This window comes from Parasteatoda tepidariorum, chromosome 8 (genome assembly GCF_043381705.1).
Source record: "Parasteatoda tepidariorum isolate YZ-2023 chromosome 8, CAS_Ptep_4.0, whole genome shotgun sequence".
NCBI classification, from domain to species: Eukaryota; Metazoa; Arthropoda; class Arachnida; order Araneae; family Theridiidae; genus Parasteatoda; species Parasteatoda tepidariorum.
The window spans coordinates 89,112,872-89,136,966 of record NC_092211.1 but is presented as its reverse complement, the minus strand read 5'-3'; the positions used below and the strand labels follow the sequence as shown (position 1 = coordinate 89,136,966).

The 24,095-nt window shown below is 30.2% G+C and overlaps 1 protein-coding gene across 6 annotated transcripts in view; it reads right to left on the bottom strand.

The window, feature by feature from the left end:
• The window catches only part of LOC107448892 (laminin subunit alpha), a 117,649-nt gene that overhangs the window by 991 nt on the left and 92,563 nt on the right, over positions 1-24,095 (bottom strand). For all 6 annotated transcript variants that reach the window (XM_016064242.3, XM_071184348.1, XM_071184349.1 and 3 more), the window contains exons 45-57: positions 23,916-24,070; positions 22,217-22,399; positions 21,175-21,305; positions 18,717-18,864; positions 15,977-16,264; positions 15,254-15,409; positions 14,181-14,290; positions 13,135-13,252; positions 11,068-11,638; positions 6,820-7,115; positions 2,900-3,145; positions 985-1,141; positions 461-688 (exon numbers count right to left, since the gene is read on the bottom strand). In XM_016064242.3, the coding sequence (XP_015919728.2) occupies positions 461-688; positions 985-1,141; positions 2,900-3,145; positions 6,820-7,115; positions 11,068-11,638; positions 13,135-13,252; positions 14,181-14,290; positions 15,254-15,409; positions 15,977-16,264; positions 18,717-18,864; positions 21,175-21,305; positions 22,217-22,399; positions 23,916-24,070 (2,787 nt within the window). The remainder of the gene's footprint in view (positions 1-460; positions 689-984; positions 1,142-2,899; positions 3,146-6,819; positions 7,116-11,067; positions 11,639-13,134; positions 13,253-14,180; positions 14,291-15,253; positions 15,410-15,976; positions 16,265-18,716; positions 18,865-21,174; positions 21,306-22,216; positions 22,400-23,915; positions 24,071-24,095) is intronic.

Below are 24,095 nucleotides of genomic sequence, written 5' to 3'. Positions count from 1 at the left end.
ATGTCTGACAAACAAAAGTTATCTTAATAAACTCAATAATAAATATAGCTCTGACTTTAATTGACATTGCAAAGTAAAGAGACACATTTTATACCTGGATAAGCAATTTTCCATCTTAGGTTGCAGGCAAGCATTGATTCCTTCTTAATCATTGATAAATTTTATTTATGAATTCGGGGTTCCGCGAAATGAAAATCGATCATTTAGGTTTCTATAGCAAGGAGAGAAAAAAAGGGACCCGCAGCATTAGATACAATAGGCAGCAAGATATCAGGAAATTCATTGCTAATTTTCTCCCATAAAAATAGTTTTCTCTAATGGACAAAAGAAAACTTTAAATTTGTTGCACAGTATAATGGGTGTATTGAGTAGTAGTGCTTGGTTACGCACATTTCCAGAAGATCTCCCATAAATCAGAACAATTTAAAGTTAGATATTAAAGCCACAAAGTGATACTCACCTTGAACTGTATGCCATTCTCCATCACATAAATAGTGTTCATCAGTAGGAATGAAAGAGCTTGTTATGGGCCCAGCACCGTTATCAACACTGATTTCAACCCTTCCATCTACCATTTGAAGAATGAGATAATCCACTTTGCCATGCACAGCCATCAAGATACCTGACAAGTTCCTCGGCTTGATGTCCAAGGTGATGGAAACTCTTTGGCCAACACGATATTTGTCAACTGAAAATCAAATCGTCAAAACGTTAATTTTTTTAAAAAAAAACATTTCGACAGAGGGATATTATTTTTGGCATGGTACTTCTCAAAAAAGATTGAAGAGTATTGAAAGAGATTTAACATGATTATTATTCGGTATTTCATAATGCTTAAATGTGGAAGGTTAATTAATTAAAAAAAACATAATAAACTTATTTAAAGAAATAAATGTAAAAGTTACGATTGAATATTGAGATTATTCGAAAAATTGTCAGTTATTAATGAAGGATTTTTATAATGATAAAAAGAAAAATTCTTACAGAGAATCAAGTGTCCTCCGTGGGCAGAGAAATAAGCACCTTCCTCTACCTTGTCGGAACAAGCTGTGACATTTTGGGAGAGAGTGCTGGCTGCCTGTAACATTTCTCCCTGTGCTTCCACATTACGAATGCATCCTGGGAAGGAAAGTGTAATACCCTGCAAATAATTAACACACTATGTATGATAATAGTTAAAACTCCAAGGTTAAATTTCATGATAACATATTGGTTTTAAATGAAAATTTGAATATGTATTATAAATAAAAACTGCATTATATAGAATTCAACAGACAGAAAACTTCAAATGCTCTAATTTTCTAAATTGATCAAAATTTTAAAAAATGCATTAAAAAAAGCAGAATGTTTGGTATCTGGAATTTTCAGCTGAAGCAAATATCATTAAATAATTTAGTTTTCATTAAAATTAAATTAACTAGAATAAAAAAAATATTAACAAGAAATTTCAAACATCAAGTTTTATTCTGCAGTTAGCGAATTTTCATGGTGTGGTTTATGAACTATTGCAGCTTTACTATGACGTTCAGCTTGAAAACAATATTTATTTAAAAAAATAATAATTGCTGTTAAAGACTAAATATTCTTTATTAACTTATCAATAGTTTCACTACTAAGTGCAAAATTTTTTTGGTGGTTTTACGATTTTTCTTAAACCTCTAATGTTAAATTTTTTGCATATAAATATAAAATTATGTTAAATTTCTTGCAATATAAAATATGTCTATTATTGTTTCAGCCTTCACTGTTTGGAAACAGTTAAAAAAATGTCTATTCCTTTAATTCACAAAAAAAAGAAGCAAAAGAGAAAAAAATAGTACCAGCTTAGAACTCACTGAACTCAAAAATAAATTTATTTTTTAAGAGTTGATGCAGATTTGTACTTTATCTTTTCTTAATTTTTTTAGATTTTTGTAATCAACATTCAAATTTCATACAGGTTGGAAATTCAAGGACAGTCCAAATATGTTAGTTCTTAAGTCATACTAAAGTAAATCTTAATTCCAATTGTAATAGAGTTCGTTTTACAAAGGTTTAAAGAAATTTAAAATAAAACTGGCAAACAAAAATTCATTAAAATTACTTATTTAACAACAGATAAGTGCATAAACTGATTTTAACTTTTTAAGGTAATTACCAATTTGTTTGGTCATGTCGTCAAAAGAACCATTAAGTTAAAATTATTTTTTATATATTCATTCAAACTGTATTGTAATTTTGAGTATGTGAAAAAAAAATGAGAGAAATAATTAATATTTTGTAGAATTTGTTTTTTTTCTACGTTGAATATTCAGTTTTGTTTTGTTCATATTTTTTACAGCTAATATTTATTTATTTTTAATAATGACCATTTTATGACATGCATTAAAAGATACACTTATTTGTCACGTTTTTAATATGGCAGGGCAATTATTTCGGATAATAAAAAAAAATCAAGATTTTCTGTACTCAATTATTTAAAGTTTTAGCCAATTCCTGAGAACCATATGGGTAGTTCATTTTTTACCTACACTTTTATTAACAAGCCATGAGAGTGAGATCAGAACAAAACGTCTGAAAATAACTATCTAGTCAAATCAGAAATAAATAAAGCGTGTGAAGTTAATTTGCATTAAAATAAAACATTTAAATTATTTAAGTAATTATTTTAAGCTTTTATTTTACTGTATGTGTGCATTAAGAACCCAACAATCTTTTAAGTTTTATACATAAATTATAATTAAAAAGAATAAAATAATAATAAAGTAAAACAATAAAATAATGCAGAGATATAAAAAATAGACGTTCAACATTGCATTTTCTTTTTTTTAACTTTATCTCTGGCAAATTTGGCATTCGAAAGTTAGGAGAATCTCGTGTCTGATTAACTGTCAGTTCAGAAGAAAAAAGAGGAAATTACTTTAACATTGTTCTTTGCTTCTCTCGCAACTTCTTCTGAGAGTCCACCCACATAGAAAGGGGATTTAACATTCATGGAACTTGCAGTTCCCTGAGAGGCCCCTCTCACCTCTTCCTCATCATCCACCACTAGTCTACCCTCTTTGCCTCGACGCGAGAACACCACGCGGTGCCACGTACCATCGTTGTACGTCTTTTGAGAAGAGACCATTGAACTCCCAGAACCACAGTTGAAAACATAAACAATCTGGAAAAAAAAATACAAGAATTTTTAGCAAAAAAAAAAAAGTAACAGTGTCTTATGATCCACCAGTATGACACAGTATTGATACTAAGTGCAAGAAGAATATCAAAGGAAAAACATGTTACATACTGGAGACCTAAAGTATCGACGCTATTTAATACCCTCGAAACAAAGCGCAATATTATCGAAACAAAGTATCGATACTACTGGATATTTTTTAGTATTGATACCTAGTTTCAAATAACGTTTTAGCTTATTGATATTGCTTCTAGGCACCAAACTCCAACAGCCAATTTCGGTAATTATAAAGCCACTGAGGTTGGCATCTTTAGACAAACATCTTTCTCTTTATATTAAACAATGGCTGTCTTGGGTGTTCAAATGAACGTTCATTTTCTTTTGCAACGCAAAGCTATAAATCTTTGAAACTTGAAATGACTAAGGCGTGTACAAGAATTACATTAGAATAAACAAAAATTAAATATTGGAGAATTATGAACTTGTCAGAAAAAATACCAGCTACACAGTTCAAATTTGGCATACTGAAAGGGGCATATTTGTATATGAACTTCTTAACACAGTTTCTCAAATTTCTAATTTGTTTGAAAGTTATTGCAAATTGAAGTGCTCTTTTTTTAAATTTATTCTTATTTTGCTTCACGTTATAATTTATTCTGCTGTATAAAATATTTGAGAAACTTTAAGTTACGTTGGTGTACAGACAAATGCAGAAGAATGGATGAGTTGAATGGTTTTATGAATGAATGACGAGAAGAATGGTTTAATAGAATGAAAAATTTTACAATTCCATTATCAGTCTGAGAATTATTAACTGTCAAACTTGTAGTGAAAAAAAATGCGTTGGCCCATTTACTGACTGAAATGTAACCAAAAAACTGAAATACTGATATGAACATTTTGATTCATAATATTAATGAGACAAAGTAAGGTAAAACAACGTTTAAGAGCACAAAAAATATATAAATTGCAGACAGCTGTTTCGGATGCTCAAAGGGCAACCTTCATCAGTGCAACAGAAAGAAATAAGAGATCAGGGTAAATATATAAAGAAAGATGACGTCACAAGAGGGTTTAGAGCAACGGCCAATAGGAGGGAAGGGTGAATGGATGACGACGAATAGGAAGCAAGGAACAAAAGGGGGGGGTAGTTAGGTTTAATCATAGATTTCCAAACAGGAGAAATATAACGAACACTGGATAGGTCATTGACTAACAGTTTGGAATTTTTGAAAATATGATAAGACTCGTAAAAATCTAAATCAAATATTGAAGAACAATTTTGAATGACTTCAGAAGAGGAAAAATTAAAATTATGATTAGAGTCCCAACAATGTTGGGCAATAGATGAGCGTTTAAATTCTTGTTTTTTGACATAAGCTTCATGTTCCTTGACACAACACTTTAAGCCACGCTTAGTTTGGCCAATATATAAAAGGCCGCATTGGCAATTAATTTGGTATTTACGCCAGTTATTTTGACTGTCAATGGGCTGTTTGAGATTAGAAAATTTCATCTTATTAATGGAACTGAAAATAATATTAAAATCAAACTTCTTTAGGATATTAGCAACCTGCCGACTTATTTTAGGAAAATAGGGTAAAATGACCAAATTGTTAGAAAATTCTTTGGAAGGTTTATCGGTAAAATAAGTAAAAATGAGAAAGGATTGGTAGCTATGTAGTTTGAATTTTCTGCTTCTCTTTGAAAATCGGTGAATTTTCTGAAAAAGCGGAACACTTATAAAAAAAAATGAAATTTAAGAGATAAAAGCGGAAATCCGCTAAAAAGCGNCGGTGAATTTTCTGAAAAAGCGGAATACTTATAAAAAAAAATGAAATTTTTAGAAAATCTGAATTTTTGATAAAAAAGCTGAAATGTAAGAGATAAAAAGTGAAAAAAGCGGAAATCAGCTAAAAAGCGGAAAAATCTCATCCCTGTCAGGGATGAGATTGGTCAAAAGGCAAAAAAGCTGAATTTTCACACGAGTACATCTTACGTGATTTATAGCAAAAATATCAGTAACATATTCTCATCCAGTTTTGCTGATGTTCTAATGCCTATATATAGCAATAATCGCCGATAGAAAAACTGCCACATTTATAGTAACTAATTCAAAAAAAAAAAAAAAAAAACTTGCTTTTTACAAGAAACGCGCAATAACGGATTTTAAAATCGTGTGAATATAAATGATGATATTGAAATAAGTGAATGAAACTCGATATTAAATTTAAAAAATGTGAAAATACAAATCATGATGCGTAACTTTCAGATCGCGTGAATACGAATTACGATACATAATTTCTAAATGGCGTTAATACGTATCCAAAGCCTAAATTTTAAATCAAGCGTAAATACGAAAATAGAAGTTGGATATTACAACTGCAAAAACGAATCACGACATTGGATAAACTCGCATGAATACGAAATCGTTACATAGAATTTTAAAAACGCCTGTATTCAAATCGCGATACTGGATTCTTAAATCTCGTAAAGAAGAATTGCAATGAACTGTGGGGAGAGTAGTTACAGACCATGTCAACCGTCATCTATGAAAAGGTACCCCGCCATAGAGTCGAGTTAACATGTCTTATATACTAGTGAATTGTAGTTGTAATTTTGCAGTGGTAGATACGCTACAGAACGATATTGAAATCGCGAGAATAGGAATCGCAATGCGCAACTTTTAAATCAGGTAAACACGAAAATCGATGTTTGATATTAAAATGCAGCGACGCCTGAATTACGAAAATACGAGCTATCTAGCGGACGGGTAAAAATGAGGAAAATCTTTCCTTCTGCTTCTAGAAGTTAAATTAAGTAGATATGCGAAAGGGTTGACAGCTACGAAGTTTGAATTTTCTATACATCTTTCGATATGTGATATCTATATATCAAATCGGAGGAAATAAACATAATTATATTATTTCAATGGCTGAATTTTCAGAAGAAACCGGAATATTAATTAAAAAAAACTGAAACTTTTAGAGAATCTGAATTTTTAATAAAAAGTCTGAAATTCGAGAAACAAAAGCGAAAAAGGCGGAAATCCGCTAAAAAGTGGATAAATCTCATCCCTGTTCATTGGCGAGCGAGCGCAGCGAGCCATGGTTCACGGCATAGGATTGCGTAGCAATTCTTGGGGGTTGGCGAGCGTTAGCGAGCAGGGGGTGGAGCCTCCTAGTAAAATTATATTGTTACTATGATAATAATTTACAAATGTCATACTAGATCAGATATGTCTCTCTTTACACAACATTACTTTTACAATAAGTTATATAAATGCGCAAAATTCTCCACCTAGTTCTATGGGTTGATTACATACAAGAAGTTGTACGTAAACGTGATTTTGAATAAAACTAATTTAACTTTCTGTTAAATTAACTATTTGATGAAGTAAAGAGTTCATCCAAATGAAGATAAGGTATAGCTTGTATCTCCTATAAAAAACTGAAACAACGCGAATAACGCCCTTTTTTAAAGTACAACAACAGACATATCATATGTATAAAACATTACAATAAATTTTTTTATTATCTTTATCAAATTAGGGCACTACTAATACATTATCATTATTAGAATTTAATTAAGAAACTATTATTATTAATTTAAAGCAATAAAAACAGACAATACATCTTTTGCGTATAATGAATTCATACCTTTCCATTCTGAAGAAGGAGAGCTACATAATCTATATGTTTTGTATCAGAAACGTAAAACATAATTCCCGTTTGCAGATTGGTGCGGAACTCTAAGGCAAATGTGCTATCGTCCTGTATTGTGTCCATAAAAGAATTGGGCTTGGAGAGTTCTTCTCGGCTGTTCACAGTGTTTCCAAATCGAATGCCATCTCCAGATTTTACACTCTTATCTCGCCTTGGATAAAGGGGAAGAGAGCAGGAACCAAAGTAAACTGGCTCCTCCTCCTCTTCCTCAACAGGAGCAGATGTGGAACCTAATTTGGAAAACAGACTTTTTGAGACAAAGGTGTAATAAGCGAAATGATAAAAAAATATAAATCTACACATTTTGAAACTCAAACTTATTTAGGTATTTTTTTTAACACTAAAACATTAATCTATTACATTAAAACAGATTGAGCAACTGATTTAGCATAATTTAAAAATGTTTTTTGAAAATTATTCTGCAAACTATATTTATTTTCACTTGCATTCATTCATGGTCAACTAATTCTCAAAAGTATATTTAGATAAAGGACAGAATTGAATCTGTTCTTTGGAGGAATGGTCAATACCATCAGCATAAACTTGGTTCACACACTGTCAGCATTACTTTTCCTAACTGCTAACTTTATACCATTCCGTATCGAAAAAATATTTTGAAATATTTTCACGCTGTAATACAAAATTGAGATTCTAGAATATCAAGAAACTAGCTCATGTCATTTTTTCTTGAAATTTCAATTAACACAGAAAAACTATAAATCAAAAAATTAGGCAATCTAAAAAGAAACAGCATTGAAATATTACTCAAATTCGCTATCTCAGCATGAATTAAGATATCACTTTTAAAAAGATTTCATCCATATAACTATGGATTGAATACTTTTTTTTAATGATTTAACAGACGTTACCAATTAAAAAAAAAAAAAAAAAAACGCGAGTAAAAAGGAATTAACGATGTACGTAATACTACATTCTAACTACAATATTGCTGATTTGGAGAAAAAAGTGTAAGGAATGGTTTAAAATTTGGCAAGAGTTTGCCCAATTGTACTCTAAACAGAAAGAAAATTTAAGAAAAGATATCAATCGTCTGAGGTCCTGAGATTGGATGTGAAAGTAGGAGACTCGAGCCACCAAAAGCCCAAGATTTAGTTGGTCAACATAATCAAACATCGTTTTTCAAGAAATGAAATGAGTAAAACCAAACTAAAATCCATAGCTGTCAACTTTTTGCGGATTTTATAGCAATATTCGAAATTCCACCGACATAATATTACATTGAAAATATCAAGACTTTCAAACCATGCGGAAATAGCAATATCTGTAGAAAAATGGTGGAAAAAAAAGAACTTGAAGTTACCAAGAATTGTTACAAATAAAGCATGTCAAAAAGTGATTATTTAATTGCACGATTTGAAACTCACGAGTTGTAAACACTATCATATTAAAAATTTCAGAATTTTAAAAACAGTATGGAAAGTTATAGAAAGAATGATCAACTTTTTAAAATTTATTTGAATTTATGATAAAATCCGCATAGATACAGTATGTTAAAAAGTGATTCCACAAACTTGAAACTTGTGTATCATTATAAATTGGATTCTTAAACCATGATAAAATCCATAACAATATTCATTGAAAAAGAAAACCTATAAATTCACAATCTGTAAAAATTGGGAATATTAAAAAATAAATTAAAAAAGCTATTAAAAATAATTATTATTATTTTTTCAAACTAACTTGGGTCCTGCCACAAGCCATACTTCAACAGCTAGTGAACTGTAAGTTATATACCCTTTATTTAACCTAAACAAAAAAGGTTTGTAATAGCTAAATTGTGATAGCTGATATTCTTATGAAAACAAATTTAAAACTTTCGAAAATTTTGTTGAGATATACAAACTACAGTACATTTCAAATTTATAGTTAATGATTACTATATATAAGATAAGCAAAATTCAATTTATATCTCCCTTAGGAACAAATAAAGGCAGGGCGCTCCTCTCTGAAAAGGGCACTTTAACTTTTGAAAGGGTGGAAAGGTGAATTGAATTTTGAAAGAGTGGAATTTTTACAATGTTCACTTAACATTGCTGCAAAAATTTATCAAAATGTATAATATTATGTAATAACTGAATATTATCCTCAAAAATTTTTAAACAACTCTCTTATACTATTTTATGTGTATATTTCAAAAAACAATTCTCTTGCATTACCAAAATAAGAAAACAATTTGTAGTTTATAAAAATAATTAAAGGCATGATAAAAGGCAATCTCAGTGCATATTTTTTTCAAAAAAAGTTAAACTAAAAAAATAATTAGTTTATAAATAACTTGAAAGCTTTTTTTTCTATAATTTAAACTGAAAATTATGACAAAATAAACATTTAAAGGTGCATTTTCTTAAAAAATAAATAAATAAAGGTATTAGCTTAAAAAATAGCCTTAAAATTTAAAACCACTCAAAAGATGTACAAATATCCTCCGTAAAAAGATCATTATAGAACTCTAACTAGTAATCAGAATTAAACCAATAAACACAGTTAATTTTACCAGGGTGTAATTGTTATTTAATCAGAGAATTAATTTTTCTCAAAATGAAATGTTAATAGAAAAAGGGCACATTTATTGGCATCAAAGGGCAGGCAGGGTGGGCCACCCTTAAAAAAAAAAAAAAAACGCTTAGGAAGAACACTGCATCAAAATGGATAGTGATTTCAATAAGAAAGAAATCCCCTGATTAATGCCATATATTTACGAGCAAACTTTTTTCAGGGCTTCCAATTAATTTTAGAAAAAAAAATTCACTGACTTTTCCAGGTAAATTTCAGTTGAAATACAAACCATATTTTATCTATACCGTGCAATTTTTCATCAGAAAACTTAGATTTTTTTTTTATTTGTTATGCCAAATATCAGATTTTGTGAGTAAAGATATACACAGTCCAGTCACATTAATGTGACCACAACCTACTTTTGTGTTAAATGTCAATTGTGTTAAATGTTAAACAACGTTAAATAATTAATCACAGAAGGCAGGTGGCAGCACATTCCAGTGGAGTGTATATATAGGATGTCCTAGGGCATCGGAAAGCATTTCGATCGTTGGCGTAATGCAGAAACGTAGCGATTTATCTGACGTCCAAAAGGGCATGATTATTGGCTTTTGGGCCAAGGGTGGAAGCATTTCGGTAACGGCTGATTTTGTGAACTGTTTGCGCGCCGCCGTTGCAAAAGTATACCGTGCATGGCAAAATGCCACTATACAAAACAAGCGGTGGGGAATATGTGGTGCACCACGAGCCATAGATGACAGAGGCGAACGAAGGCTACGGAGATGCGTTCAGACGAATAGACGTGCAACTGTTGAGCAACTGACCGCCGAGATGAACCAAGGGGCTATTAAGAGTGTATCCTCAACAACTGTTCAGCTAACGTTGCTGCGCATATTTGCAAGCCAGTACCACAACTGGACGTCCACAGAGTGGCAACAGTTTGCTTTTTCCGATGAATCACGTTTAATGTTCCATCGGACAGATGGTTGTTGGCGTATACGGCGTGAAACGTCTGAAAGCAAACTCGCCGGATTTAAACCCAATCGAGAATCTGTGGGACCACCTCGATCGGGTTGTTCGCGCCATGGATCCTCAACCGCGTCATCTATCGCAGCTGACCACGGCACTGGAGTCGGCATGGCTCAACATTCCAGTGAACACCTTGAGAAACCTAATTGACTCTCTTCCTGCACGTCTCGCAGCAGTCCGCTCTGCCAAAGGTGGTAATTCTGGCTTCTGACAGGTGGTTACATTAATATGACTGGACTGTGTATAATAGAATGAGAATGGAAAAGTTTTACTAGCAGGCTGAATTTTATAAAATAATTGTAATACATGTTAGAACTATTTAACTTGAATCTGGATAACTGATTAGTGTTACTGACAATTCTAAGACTGGTTATTTTCTAGGTATGATATAGAAAATTTTTAGGTTTTTTGTAAGAAATTGCAATTTTCTCTGACTATACCCTGCTTTTCAGAGTTAAAATAAAATTCCCGGACAATTCCAGGGTTTTCCTGTTCTCCCTGACACTTGGCAGCCCTGTTTTTTTCTCTGTTAGTTAATTTCAGTTTACATACAAAAGAAAAAGAAAATTGTTTTAAAAAAAATCTTTTTTTCAATGATATATTCAGCAGCTAGACTGATCTATATTGAAATCTTACTTGCTGTTTCTTCATGATGATCTTCAGTAGTAAACCTTGAGGCTTCCTCCTCAGGATCGCCCAGTGGACAGCTAGCGAGAGAAGCACCCTCACTCATTTCGATGGCATCTGCAAAATTTTGGAATTTATTGTTAACAGTTGTGTCTCCAATGCAGCCCACAAAAGCGGGTACCCCTACGATGCCGTTTGGCGTGCCAGCAAAGTAGAGTGGTGTTGTAGTGACCACAGACGCATCTTCGCTCAGTTCTATTTCAACTGAGTGAATGTCATCAATGTCTAGTCTCATTTGCCGCAATGCTTTTGTCGCGGACACGTAATGCCATTCTCTGTCATTGTATTTGGTGTTTGTCTTGATCTCACCACCGGGGACACTTGTCATGAAAATAGCACCATTCCTGAGGCTGATAGAGAGGTAACTGTCTTGAGCTTCATTAGACGCATAGAATATCAATCCGTTCTCTTCTGTCGTTTTGAACTTGAAGGTCAGTTGGGCAAGATTTCCAAGTTGGACAGGTGGCATGGCTATGTAACCAGAAGATGAATCATTTGAGAAAGAAACTGTTCTTGCAATCTAAAAAAAGGATGCATATTCAGTGGTAAATATTCTTTTCAATTAAGAATATTTCCTTGTTACCTTCCAACTTTGTTCTATTTTGTTATGTCTAAATAAAAACATATTTGAACTATCTAAGAAGTCACTTACAGATGGAGAAGATTTTGATGTATAAAACAATTTATGTAATATTAAATTAAATACCAAAGTCAAAAACATATACATTTAAAACCCATTCAATGGGTCTGATTAAATATAAAATTAATAGATCTGTCCTCAATTCTCTATAGGAAAATTATTTTAATGGTCCAAGTTCACAACTTCATCATTCTACATTTTCTCTGCTGTCTTTTGCTCAGAATTCTGGCATTAGTATTTTAGTTGAAACTAAAAATAACAGGCTTCCTAGGATAATTATACAGACAAAGTGCAAAAAAGATTATGAAAATTCTGCCCACTTTGGGATTTACTAAAATAATCTACAGAAAAAGTGGGGATTGAATAGTATTATGCACAAATTCTCTCTAAATTAACAATAAATTTAAAAAACAAAATGGCATAACATATTTTAGGTGCAAATTGGAAGGATATAAATCATTCACTCTTTTTAGACAACTTTGTGTAGAAATACTGTGTATAGTCTGTAGGGAATATATCAATAATGCTAAAACTAACCTTTTTTAATATACATTTTCTCAGCATCTAAACAAGATATTGCTTCAGTTTTTTTCCTTTTTTTTTTGACAGAATATTTATGTATACATGTTTACATTGTGATAAGTGTTGATACATTTCTTTCTCAAGAAAGTTTTAAAAAAATTATGTACAGAGAACTTTTAATTTTTCAAAAAGTTTCATCCAAAAATCTTTCACTTGTTTACACTAAAACATTATCACAGTATACAACTGATATAATCTCAAATAATCTTAAAACATTTCAAAGTGATATCACAAATAATTTCCCAGAAAAGGTGCATTGAAAAAGGTCAGTTTTAGCATTATTGATAGTCGTCCTAACGACTCCCCTTAAAAAAAAATTATAATAAATTTTAACTTTTCTTCTTAAAAAGCAAACTTATAAAAAATTCTATTCACATTTTATTTTGAGATACATCATGACTTACATAGTTTTAAATTTATATATTTTTAATGCAATAAATAATATGTAATTTAAAAAAAATATTCAAAGAAGTCTCTAACACGATTAGAATCTCAAATTTATCAGTAACTATTATATAAAATAACTATGCCCTAAGGTCTATATCCCCCTCCCCTAAAAAAAAAAGAACACTGTGATCTCAATTAAGTCCATGCTTCAAAATTAAAAAAAAAATGGAATAAAAATTTCAAAATCAGGCTATATACCTTCATGCTTTAGCTGTTTGTAAGTGTTAATTTTTAATTACGACCCTACATATGGCTCAAACATTTTGTTTTAGTATGTGTATAGATAATTTAATAAATATTTGAATTGAACCAACAATTTGGTAATTAAAAGAAGGGAAGAAAAATACCGTGACAGGGCATCCATTCACAACTCCCAGAGCTTCTTCATTTTGATTGAGGTTTATATTTGTGGCACCAATCTGCAGATCCATGATACACCCTTCAAATCCAGTACTGCTCACTCCACTGAAACACATACATTCTACTATCAATACTCATTTATTCTTTGAACCTTTTTGCTCCAGAAATAAGAATTTTATTAGGAGGACATACCAAGTATTATTTATGTAAATTGTAATCTATTTTTGGAATAGGAAAGTATTTTAAGGTCAGCATTGCCAAGAAAACATTTACTGTATTATTGGTACTGAGAGAGAACATCTTGGACTTTCAACATTATCATTCATTTTTAAACTGATTTCTGATTACTAATGGAACCTGAAATTGGTTCAAAATTTTCTTTGTCAAGCACATGAAATTAGAAGTGGAAAACCCGGTTTTCTGCACATAAAATAAAACAAAATAGAAGTTTGAACTAAAGAATAAAACCAAGGAGTGTCAAGGCATACTGTGGCCATCTCAGTGTTCTTGGTGCCCTGGAGTACAGGAGCAGTTGTTCCGGTTGGGTGGCCAGCCAAACAAGTATAACGTTAGTGTTTAGTCACTAAGCATGTTTGGTACTCATTTTATCAAACCGCTGAAGGGATGAAAGGTGGAGTCAGCCATACCTGGCCTGAAGATAAAAACTAGTACCTAGGCGAAGTGCTACCACTCAGCCACTGGACGTTCATTCATAAATGAAACATTTCTGGTAGCTCAGATTAGTTTCCACTAAAGCAGTTCCACAACACATATTTCAGGAATATTCATTAAAAAATGTTGTTGTAATTCATTTACGTCGCACTAGAGCTGCACAATGGGCTATTGGCGACGGTCTGGGAAACATCCCTGAGGATGATCCGTCATTAAAAAGGAATTCATAAATTAATAATTAAGAAACAAAATCAAAATATGATAACCAGGCATTTCACAGAAGCGTAATAATAATAATATAAAAAAAATATTTATTGGAAGAAATTGAACTTCCAAAATTTCTTTTGTCAGCATCACTTACGGGTAAGAATGGGTGCTGCGTGGGTATCCTCCGATGAACATCTGATTAGTGAAGGAGAGAGTGTTCTCATTGCCTGGAGATGATCCTTTCCCTACTTCAACTTCATCTACCTAAACCAACAACAGATTTTGTTTTTAAAATAAAAAACAGAAATAAAATACACTTCTAATAACGTGTAAAAAGAGCTATGTATTATTTATACAATAGAGGAAAAGAAAAATTTTACACTAGAATATTTCTTACGCTTTTTTGTACATAAATATAACACTGTAACTGCCTTCCACTTCATTTACATATTTAAGATTCCTTCTTTTTAATGAAAATATATACTACTATGAGTACAAGAACAACATTCAGAATTATGTTTAAAAAAAATATATTATAAGATCAAAACTTTAATCAGAGAATTATTCCCTCGCCCCTCATCATTCCATTCTCACCTAATTGGATTTATTGAAAGAAAATAATCGAGGCAGCCTTGCCCTGTATTAGGCTGCAGTGCATTTGAAGAAGAAAAAAAATATTCATATATTATTATCTTTTATTTAAAAAACTCATTTACACCACTAGTTTAAATTTAAACATTTTTTTCCTAATTTAAATATTAACAAGCCAAAGCTAACTTGTTTAGATGCATTCCAGTCTAATCTTGGCCAAACTGCTCCCCACCATTGAGGTATAAGTTATTTCTTATTCTCTTGTAACTCTTGATTTTGGTTTGTTATGGATGTCTCAGTTTTATATATTCAATGAGGAAAATAAATGAAAAACCATGGCAAATTTAATTTCTGCAGTTCTAGGATCAAATATAAAGGCAAAAAAAAAAAAAATCTCTATAAAAAAATATAGGACCACCTTTTAAGTGACGGGTCGCAAAATAAATTGCTAAAGTTCAACAAATATGATTCTAGAATTTCATGTAAAAATGTCAATTAGCTCCATTTAACTTATGAACAAAGAAAAACATTTTTGATTTATTATATTTTAAACAATACCAAAGTTTGAAATAAAATGAAGTTCTTTTCAACAGTTATATCACTTCAAATCTTATTTGGGGTGTATTAAATAATTACTTTGAGAACAGCATTTTTATCAAAGCGGGAGGCATCAAGGGAGTGCCATTTTCCATCATTATATGTCTCTTCTGATGTAATGGAAAGAGGTCCACTTCCTAGATCGTACGCCAAGTGGATGTGTCCATCTACCATGTCTACAGCAAAGTACTCTTTCTATAAAAGAATCACTATTAAAAGAATCTTGACGACATGATGTTTTTATGTACTGAATGTATCACAAATAAATATCTAGATTAAAAAGTAAACTCTTGAAATACAAGATATTTCAATTTTCTTATACGCTACCTATGCTATTATAAATATCAGTTAAGCTAGATTGATTCACTCAAAAGCAACATCAACAAATGTAAAACAAACTCTCTGGACTCAAAAGTTCAATTTTCACCTTCAGTAAATATAGATGCGTGACCAAGTAGTTTGGATTAGATTCAGTCCTAAAGCAGTTCGTTAAAAAAGTGACGAAATTTCAAAGTTCTCATTAGATAAACGATTTCTTTCTTAGATGTTTGTAGGCAATATTAATGATTACACCAACCAGTGATTTAAAAAAACAACTGGCACTTTACTTTAAAAACCATTAGCATCTAAATGAATAATAAACCTGCTTCGACTTTTCGAACGAATCGTGTCGATTTTAATGGGTGCTTTATGGCCAAACATTCCACCTACTTTCATGAACTTTAAATAAAATAATAATGGTGTTATTTCAAAAGAACTTACATTCTTTCCAATCAGGAACAACAATCCATGTTGAGCATAGGTCTTGAACTGAAGTTTAATAACAGATGTCTTGGCAAACTTGTGCTTCTTGCTCGGAAGAATGGCATAACCGGCCCCGTTGAAGCGAAGACCGTTGGAAGGCTGCAAAACAGTGAGTTCTGTTCTTTCAGCGCAACCTTCAAAATTGTTTTCTGCCCACACAAAGTCCCACAGCCCTACAGGAGTGTCTCCAAACTGCACATCTTCGATGCATCCATCAAAGTGAAAGTTTTGCAACGTATCAGGAAGCTGTTAGAGATAAAAATAATTATTAATAAATATTTGAGAAGGTTAAGGAGGGTCTGAAGTTTTTGGTGATCAATTTTAAATTTTTTTTTTTTCATTTTAAAATCTTTTCATCATCTGTAATTTATTTATTTTTAAATGAGTGATTAGATTTTATTTACCAAGTTGTAATTCTAATGGTTACTTAAAATAATTATTTCATTACAGCAGACATTATTTTAAGTATTGAAGTCAGACACATGGAATCAGATCCTCAAAATCTGGAAAACATAATCTTGCTTTTGTAAAGCCATTAGTAAAGCTGAAATTTTAAAATTTGGGTTCTCTTAATGTGCAGATAAAAAATTTGTATTTTGTCATATAAAATTACATTCTTTAAAATTATATAAAAGTTTGTATGTCTTACAATTCAGAATTATTTGATTGTTATTAAATAAAATAACAATTATTTTTTGCATAGAATTATCTTTGGATATAAAAATTTTATAATTGTGTGTAAAAATTTTCCGATTCACTTAAAAAGCCAGATATGAAATAAGACATAAAAAGTAAAATTAACAAATTCGGGGTCCAAACTTCCGTTAACTCTCCTGACCAAACTATTAGGATCATATTTCCTAGATTGCAGCTATCCTCTATATTTTTGGGGTCAGGAATAATAATTTGTCAAAAAAAGGTTCATTAATAGAAAATAAATTTTTGTTACTTAAAATATCAACTTCAGTTTCAAATTAGCATTTTGAACCATTAAGATTGAGTCAGAGTATGTGACTGAAAATTAGATCATTATAGACTGAAAATTATTCAGGAAATTCTTTCTTTTTTTTGCACACTGTACAAATTATAAATGCAATCATTCTGACTAATAATGACATAAAATTAACTTTGAAAAAAAAATGTAGGTTGCATGCAATAATTTTTTAATTTGCTTCAAATTATGAAAGTTTAAAATCGGCTGAATTTTTTTAAATGTTTTTATTACTTATTATAATAATTCATATGGATTCATTGGTTTATTTTTTTATGGGCATCAAATTAAATTATAAAGATTGTCACTTAGATTAAAAGTTCATTAATGGTTAAAAGTTCGTAGTTTACAATTGTACTTAAATAGATTTTTACAAGTTATAATTATAAAATAAAGAAAGTATTAAAGAGGCTTATTTTAAAACATTGTCTATGAGTCGAATGTTTAGCTGAGGTGTAACCCAGATTCAAGTCTATTTAGAAAGGGTTTAAATGAACAAAAGAGGAAAGGAAAAATGTATAAATACCTACAATGATTTTGATTAATTTGAGTTACAATATAAAAGTCACAAATATTAAGTAAAACTTCACTTAAAGATTATCCAACAATGAAATTTTTTTTAAAAGACAGAACGTATGCTCTAGAAGAAGATGGCCTATAACAGGATCTTCTATATTAGACACTTCTCCATTTTTTGGAATTTTTTAAAATTTTATCTTGTATTCAAATGCATTAAAAAAAAATTCTTCTTATTATTATTAAATGTACTTGAGTAATGAAAATTATACTACTCATAAAGAACTTGCGCTTTTTAATAGTGCTAATTTTTTGTCAAACATCTTAGATACATACAAATATGCAGTTATTATTTAAAAACATAGCATAAAAATTATTAAGTTTGGAATTTTAATAGATATTGAAATTTTTGATCAGCTTTACAATTGTTAATACAGAAAAATATAATTGTTTTGATAGATTAAAATACCAGAATTGAGTTATAAAGAGTTTATAATATTAAAGACAGTATAATATTTTTCAATCGCATAATACTAATAACAACTGGAATTATACTTAACTACGTAACCAATACATAATCCTGAAAGCAGACTATCTAATGTTTAAGGACAAGACGTTTGATAATTGCAAAAGTTCTGGGGGATATCCCCAAAAATAAACAGCTCTCACCAGTTAAATTGTCACCCTTTATATCATCATCAATTATAATAAAATTGAGTTTAAAACTAGAATTGTGAAAAAGAAATAGGGAATTCAATAAGTAAATTTGCAACTTGGACATAAATTGTACTAAAGGGGTATGGACGTAAATAGTTCGACTTTGTTTCGTGANTATCCCCAAAAATAAACAGCTCTCACCAGTTAAATTGTCACCCTTTATATCATCATCAATTATAATAAAATTGAGTTTAAAACTAGAATTGTGAAAAAAAATAGGGAATTCAATAAGTAAATTTGCAACTTGGACATAAATTGTACTAAAGGGGCATAGACGTAAATAGTTCGACTTTGTTTCGTGAAGGAAATCACAATTTTAAGCATAATTCACTTTAGAGTTACTAAATTATGTAGAAAAAAATCTAAAAAATTGATATTAATGCATGAAGAATTTTTTTAAAATATAATTTCTATAATTATTAAATACAAAATTTCTGTTAAGTTTATAGAAATAAATATTAAATAAAGACTTGCTTTTGGATTTTCTTTAATTCCCCCAATGAAGAATTTGGATACTTTAGGGTCTAAGTTGAAGACACTGTATGTTCCAGGCAGGAATCCTTCAACAACAGAATCTTCTTCTTTGTCAGTCCTCACAGTTATGGAGCATGTTTTTCCAGTTCTATTCATATAAAAAACCTTTTTTTTTATCAACGTCTATACTTTAAAACTCAATCATCAACAGTTAATTCATAAATTATCTGTTAAATCTTGACATAAAATTTTAAATTACTATTGAATTTGCATATTTTGCATATTGCATATTTTGTTTTGTATAAATGCTCGTACAATAATTTTTTAAACACGTTTTTTAAATCTTTTATTCCCTCAAAATATTGTGAAATGTTTAAGAAAATGTAATGTTACTTAATGTAATATTACTTTGTGAAATGTTTAAGAAATTCATGTTTTGACTTTTTTCTAAACACGCGAAAGATTAAATGATTCAAACTTTAAACGATATTCATAAATTAGTATACATAGTGCAATTTGTAAAATATTAGTTATAAGTAATTGTATTTTTAACATGTCAAAGAACAGCTTATCCAGTAATTCGTAAGAAAAGAAATTTTCAGAAAAAAAAGAAATTATACGCATCATATAGTAAATAAAAAAAGTTTCATGTAAATAAATTATGTAACTCCACCATTTTAACAGTAAGGGTTTGAAAAAAGTTGTGTTCTGGTGTTATTTCGATAAATTTTTTAAGAGTAAATTTCCTGCAATACTGAAAGTAAGAGATTTAACCTGACATATTTATCTATTTGTAAAACATGTTCAGTATTGAATTAAAATTTATAAAAAAACAAATTGTGAGTAAAATTAGCTATCATTTGTTACTCCACAAAAATTCACGGAACTAAGGCCAGAATATAATTTTTAATTTATACTGTTAAAATCGTATTTTTTTTTTTTTTTAATGATAGTGGAATCTTACTCCTAAAAAATTCCTTAAAATAATGCCAGAGAATAAGTTTTTTAAAATTTAACTGTTAACCTAAAAACAACTCATCAATTTTTATTTAATCTAATAACGAGGGAAAAGAAATTTCGCAATCTAGAAAAATTTGCAGGTCAAAATTATACTTTTTACGTAAGTCAGTTTAAAAAAATGATTCAGTAAAAGAAAATATCGATGCCAATATTCAGAATGGGTACAGTGTTGTACAACATCACCCTGAATTACATTTTAATTACATCACTCATAACTCATCAGAATTATTTATCGTTAATTTTTGTATAATAAAGAAAATTAACTCAAATGCTTTTTCAACAATGAAAAATGGTCTGAAGCTTCTACTACTTTATAAAATTTTAAAATGATAAAATAAAGGAGACATTTTATCCTAAAAAAAAAATATTTCAAATAAAACTTACAATTCCAAAGAGGATATGCCTCATCACAGTTCAAACTACAAGTCACCATTTTTCCGTCTAGCTTCCAGTTTTATTTTGCTTCATTTTATAACCGTCGTTGAGTAACCAACACAATTGTAAGCTTACGGCTACCAATGTTCAATTCCGCAGCTTTGTAATTCCGAACCCAACCCGGAATACAAGGAAACTCTTGGATCAAGTATAGGAATAAACTAGCTTTCGTGGAGGACTTATTGATGGAACTAACTCATATTTGCAATACATGGAAAGACAAACCACGGAAACTTCCTGCAGTTAGCCCGATGGCAAGGGGATTCTAACCCAGGATCCATCTACCACTGAGGATATTTTACGTCAGCACTATGGTTTGTGCGAGACAGGAACATAATTCGTATCAACCAGTGACCCCTGGGATTCGAACTTGGAGCACTTCATTGGGGGATAAATGCTCTATAACCTAAGCCACTTTTGCTCCTTCCTGTTTCATTGAAATATCCTCATAGAGGCATTTAATTGAAATCTTTTCTTTACACTAATAATATTGTACAATGTGCATTCCATTATTTAATACAAGGCTGAATCATGACAGCAAATTTACAAAAAACAAAATATTAACTAGCTTTTACTGAAAACATTAAATTGAATCATTTTTGAAATAACCATTTTCAGGACGGTTAAAAGTCTCAGAGAAAGAAAATCCACAACTTTTCTAGGCTGACTTTATTGAACTTTGCTGATATTGCAATCAGTGGCATAAATTTATTACTTTTTCAGTTTCATATAAAATGTATAACAAAGCACCTATACCTCAATATAATTGAAAATAAAAAATTTAGATTTAAAAAAAAAATATTTCAAGAGCAACTGATTTATAAAATAGATTTTTATGTACCTCAAATTAACTCACTTTCCCAGACTTTCTGAGCATTTTTGTGAATTTCCTATATTTTTCTAGAGTGATAAAATTTTCAGATATTATTCTCTGTAGTTAGTAGGTATTGATGGCAGAAAAATCATTTAAAAAACTTTAGTGATACCAGAAGAGAGAACATACCTTTCAATAATGACTTGATGCCACCTGCCATCTGAAACATATGTTCCATGATTGATTATTTCAGATCCTGATCCAATGTCCATTATCAATACCAGTAGACCCGCTCTGATTTCTAAGGCTAAATAGTCATCCTATGTGAAATAACTCACACTTATTGATGTCATATATTTCTATTGAACAAATAGTAAAACAATCTTTCGAAAAGTAAAACAGTCTTTTATTTTTATTAAATCAATGATTTAATTTTATAGATGGTTAATTTAGCTAATATCAGATAAAGAATAAGTATTTCTTTAAGGAAAAAAAAGTAATGGTAGAAACTAAATGTGAATAATGTTTGGCATTATGTATTATAAGAGTAGTTGTGGTATATTTTATTAGTGTATATATATATATACACACACACATATATATATTTATAAATAATTAGTATGCTTGTTATTGTGAATACAAGATTAGCCATTTAAATATTTTTCATGTGCGAAATTTTTTTTGCATTTTAATGAATGTAATTTAAACATGTTTCACTAAAATAAACTAAATTTCATAAAATTATTTCTATGTTTGGCCTAAGCTGGTTTAAATAGATTGGATAATTATGCTATTAATAAAATTAGATTGAAATCACTTCGTTAAAAAAAAAAATTGCTTTAACAAAATTTTTATTTTTATTTTTAGAAAGAGTATCTTTCACTTGGGAAGGAAGAAACCTATTTCCTTGAGGACTCTTTTTTGTATTGTACATTCCACTACTTACCATCCCTGACACAAAACAATAGATAGATAAAATGAACAAATAAATGATGCTATTTTTCATACTTTATTTGTGTAAACATATTTCAATGTGATTATTTTGTTCTTTGCACCCTATCTCCCCTCCCTCCTCGACACACAACTAGATTGAAGATAAATTAGAAACCCAAAAACTACCTTTTCATCTCAACAAATAGAAGTAACACTGAATTCTATTAAACAGTTGACTATTGTAGTTTAATGAGAATAGGGAAGGAAAGAAATTGAAAACATTAGAGGTTTGACTTACAGTGATAACATTCTTCATGCGATTGTGTGCACCTTTCTCATTTCCAATGAATGCCAACAATCCATATCGCTCTGTTGTTTTGAAATACAAAGAGAGGTGGGTGTAGGTGGCTGCCTTTTGCAGACCTTCAGGATTCCTTAGCTGCAAAGTGGTGTTCTCAAAGAACTGCACGCCCAGTTTTATCTGGAAAAAATATGTCAATATAGAAGAAATCATTACCTTATACTGATTGTTCAATCACTTGCGTAATCAATGTTGTTGCAGAAGACCATTGTTAAGGAGCTATTCGAACATACAACAAACTAGCGTTTGTAATAATCGTTTATTTTTGCTGACAAGGGGTGGAAGAGGTATGTGAAATGCATTGAAGAAGTAATGTAAGACACCATTTTAAAAACTTTTAAATTCAAAAGAAAAGAAAAATTCATGATAAAAAAAATTTTGAACAAAAACCAATATCATTTTTCAGTCATCACTAACGAATGCACGAGGACAGTCTTTAGTTACAAAACAGCGGTGCTGCTTCCCAATCCAGAGAGAGTATATAAAGACTTTACTAATTGATGTTTGTTGCAATTCTTTTGTTAACTATTCGCTAGCATGTTATTCTGTTAAACTTATGTTTTAGTGTTGGATTATTAAATATAGTTTTAAGTCATCATGATTCTTCCTTGAGGATGCACACAATATAACAATTATGCTTGAAAAAACTTTGAGTTTGAAATAGAAGTTAAGTTTGAAGAAAGAAAATGCAGAAAAAACATTTCTTCTAGGGAGTTTCAGAGGTAAAGATTTTAAACCACTAAAAGAAAACATAAAAGATTTGTAAATAATATTCTTCTAAAAAATTTATGAAATTAATTCAATTATAAATCATGTTTTTTTTACAAAGTTGCAAAGTTAGAAAGTTGTGTAGTTATCCAAAACTAAGAAATTGGCCACACAATTTTCAAGCAACAAAACTTCAAAAAAAGTTCTTTTCTTTTTAAACTTTCATTCATTTAAAACTATTCAAATAATTTGATTCAAATTTTAGATTTTGTCATTTAATATTACACACTTTGAATAGAAAAATTGATTGATGAAAGTTTAAACCAAAAATGAAAATTCATAAAAGTTGAAATTTTCGCAAGTGTCAGAAGAACTTTTTTAGCAACCTAATAATAAATTCTATTAATGTAAGTTTATTGTAAATAAATTCTTTTATATTGAATGCATAATCCTTTTTGTGTTTATTTCAAAAATAAAATTATCATTGCTGTATTTAGACTTATTGTCAACTATAATATACAAACATCTTTATTAGTACTTATTCTAATGTTCCATGACTTAATGTTTTAGAATACTATTAAAGAATTTATAATTTTTTTACTTTTTAGAACATATTTGTTTCTGAGCTTGTGATTTCGAAAACTCGTTATCCCGAGATATTTTGAACGTCCCTTCAACTTTGAGATACAGAGAGTATACTCTATTATATTTTCGATCTTATATGAATTACATAAGAATTTTGAACTATGCATTTGAACAATTCTTGTTCTCAGAGCTAATTTCATTTCCCAATAATAGTTAAGTTTTTTTATAAGTATTTTTAATGCAGAATTTTTTTATTTGCATGATAATACAGAACTGCATATTTCTTTGCTTCTATTTCTCAACATTAATTTTCTGGACCAACTAAAAATTTTACAAGCATTACCCTATTAGCCTGTGTTCGTGCAACGGCTATCTTCTGTTGTAGTTTGGCCAACTTTTCGGACACGTCAGTTCCAATAATCTTCAGAGCAGACTTTCTCTTTCCGACCCTCTCTGCCAGAACATTCGTTTCAGGCAAGATGGAGGACACTCGATCAGCTGGAAAACAAGTAATTATCAAACA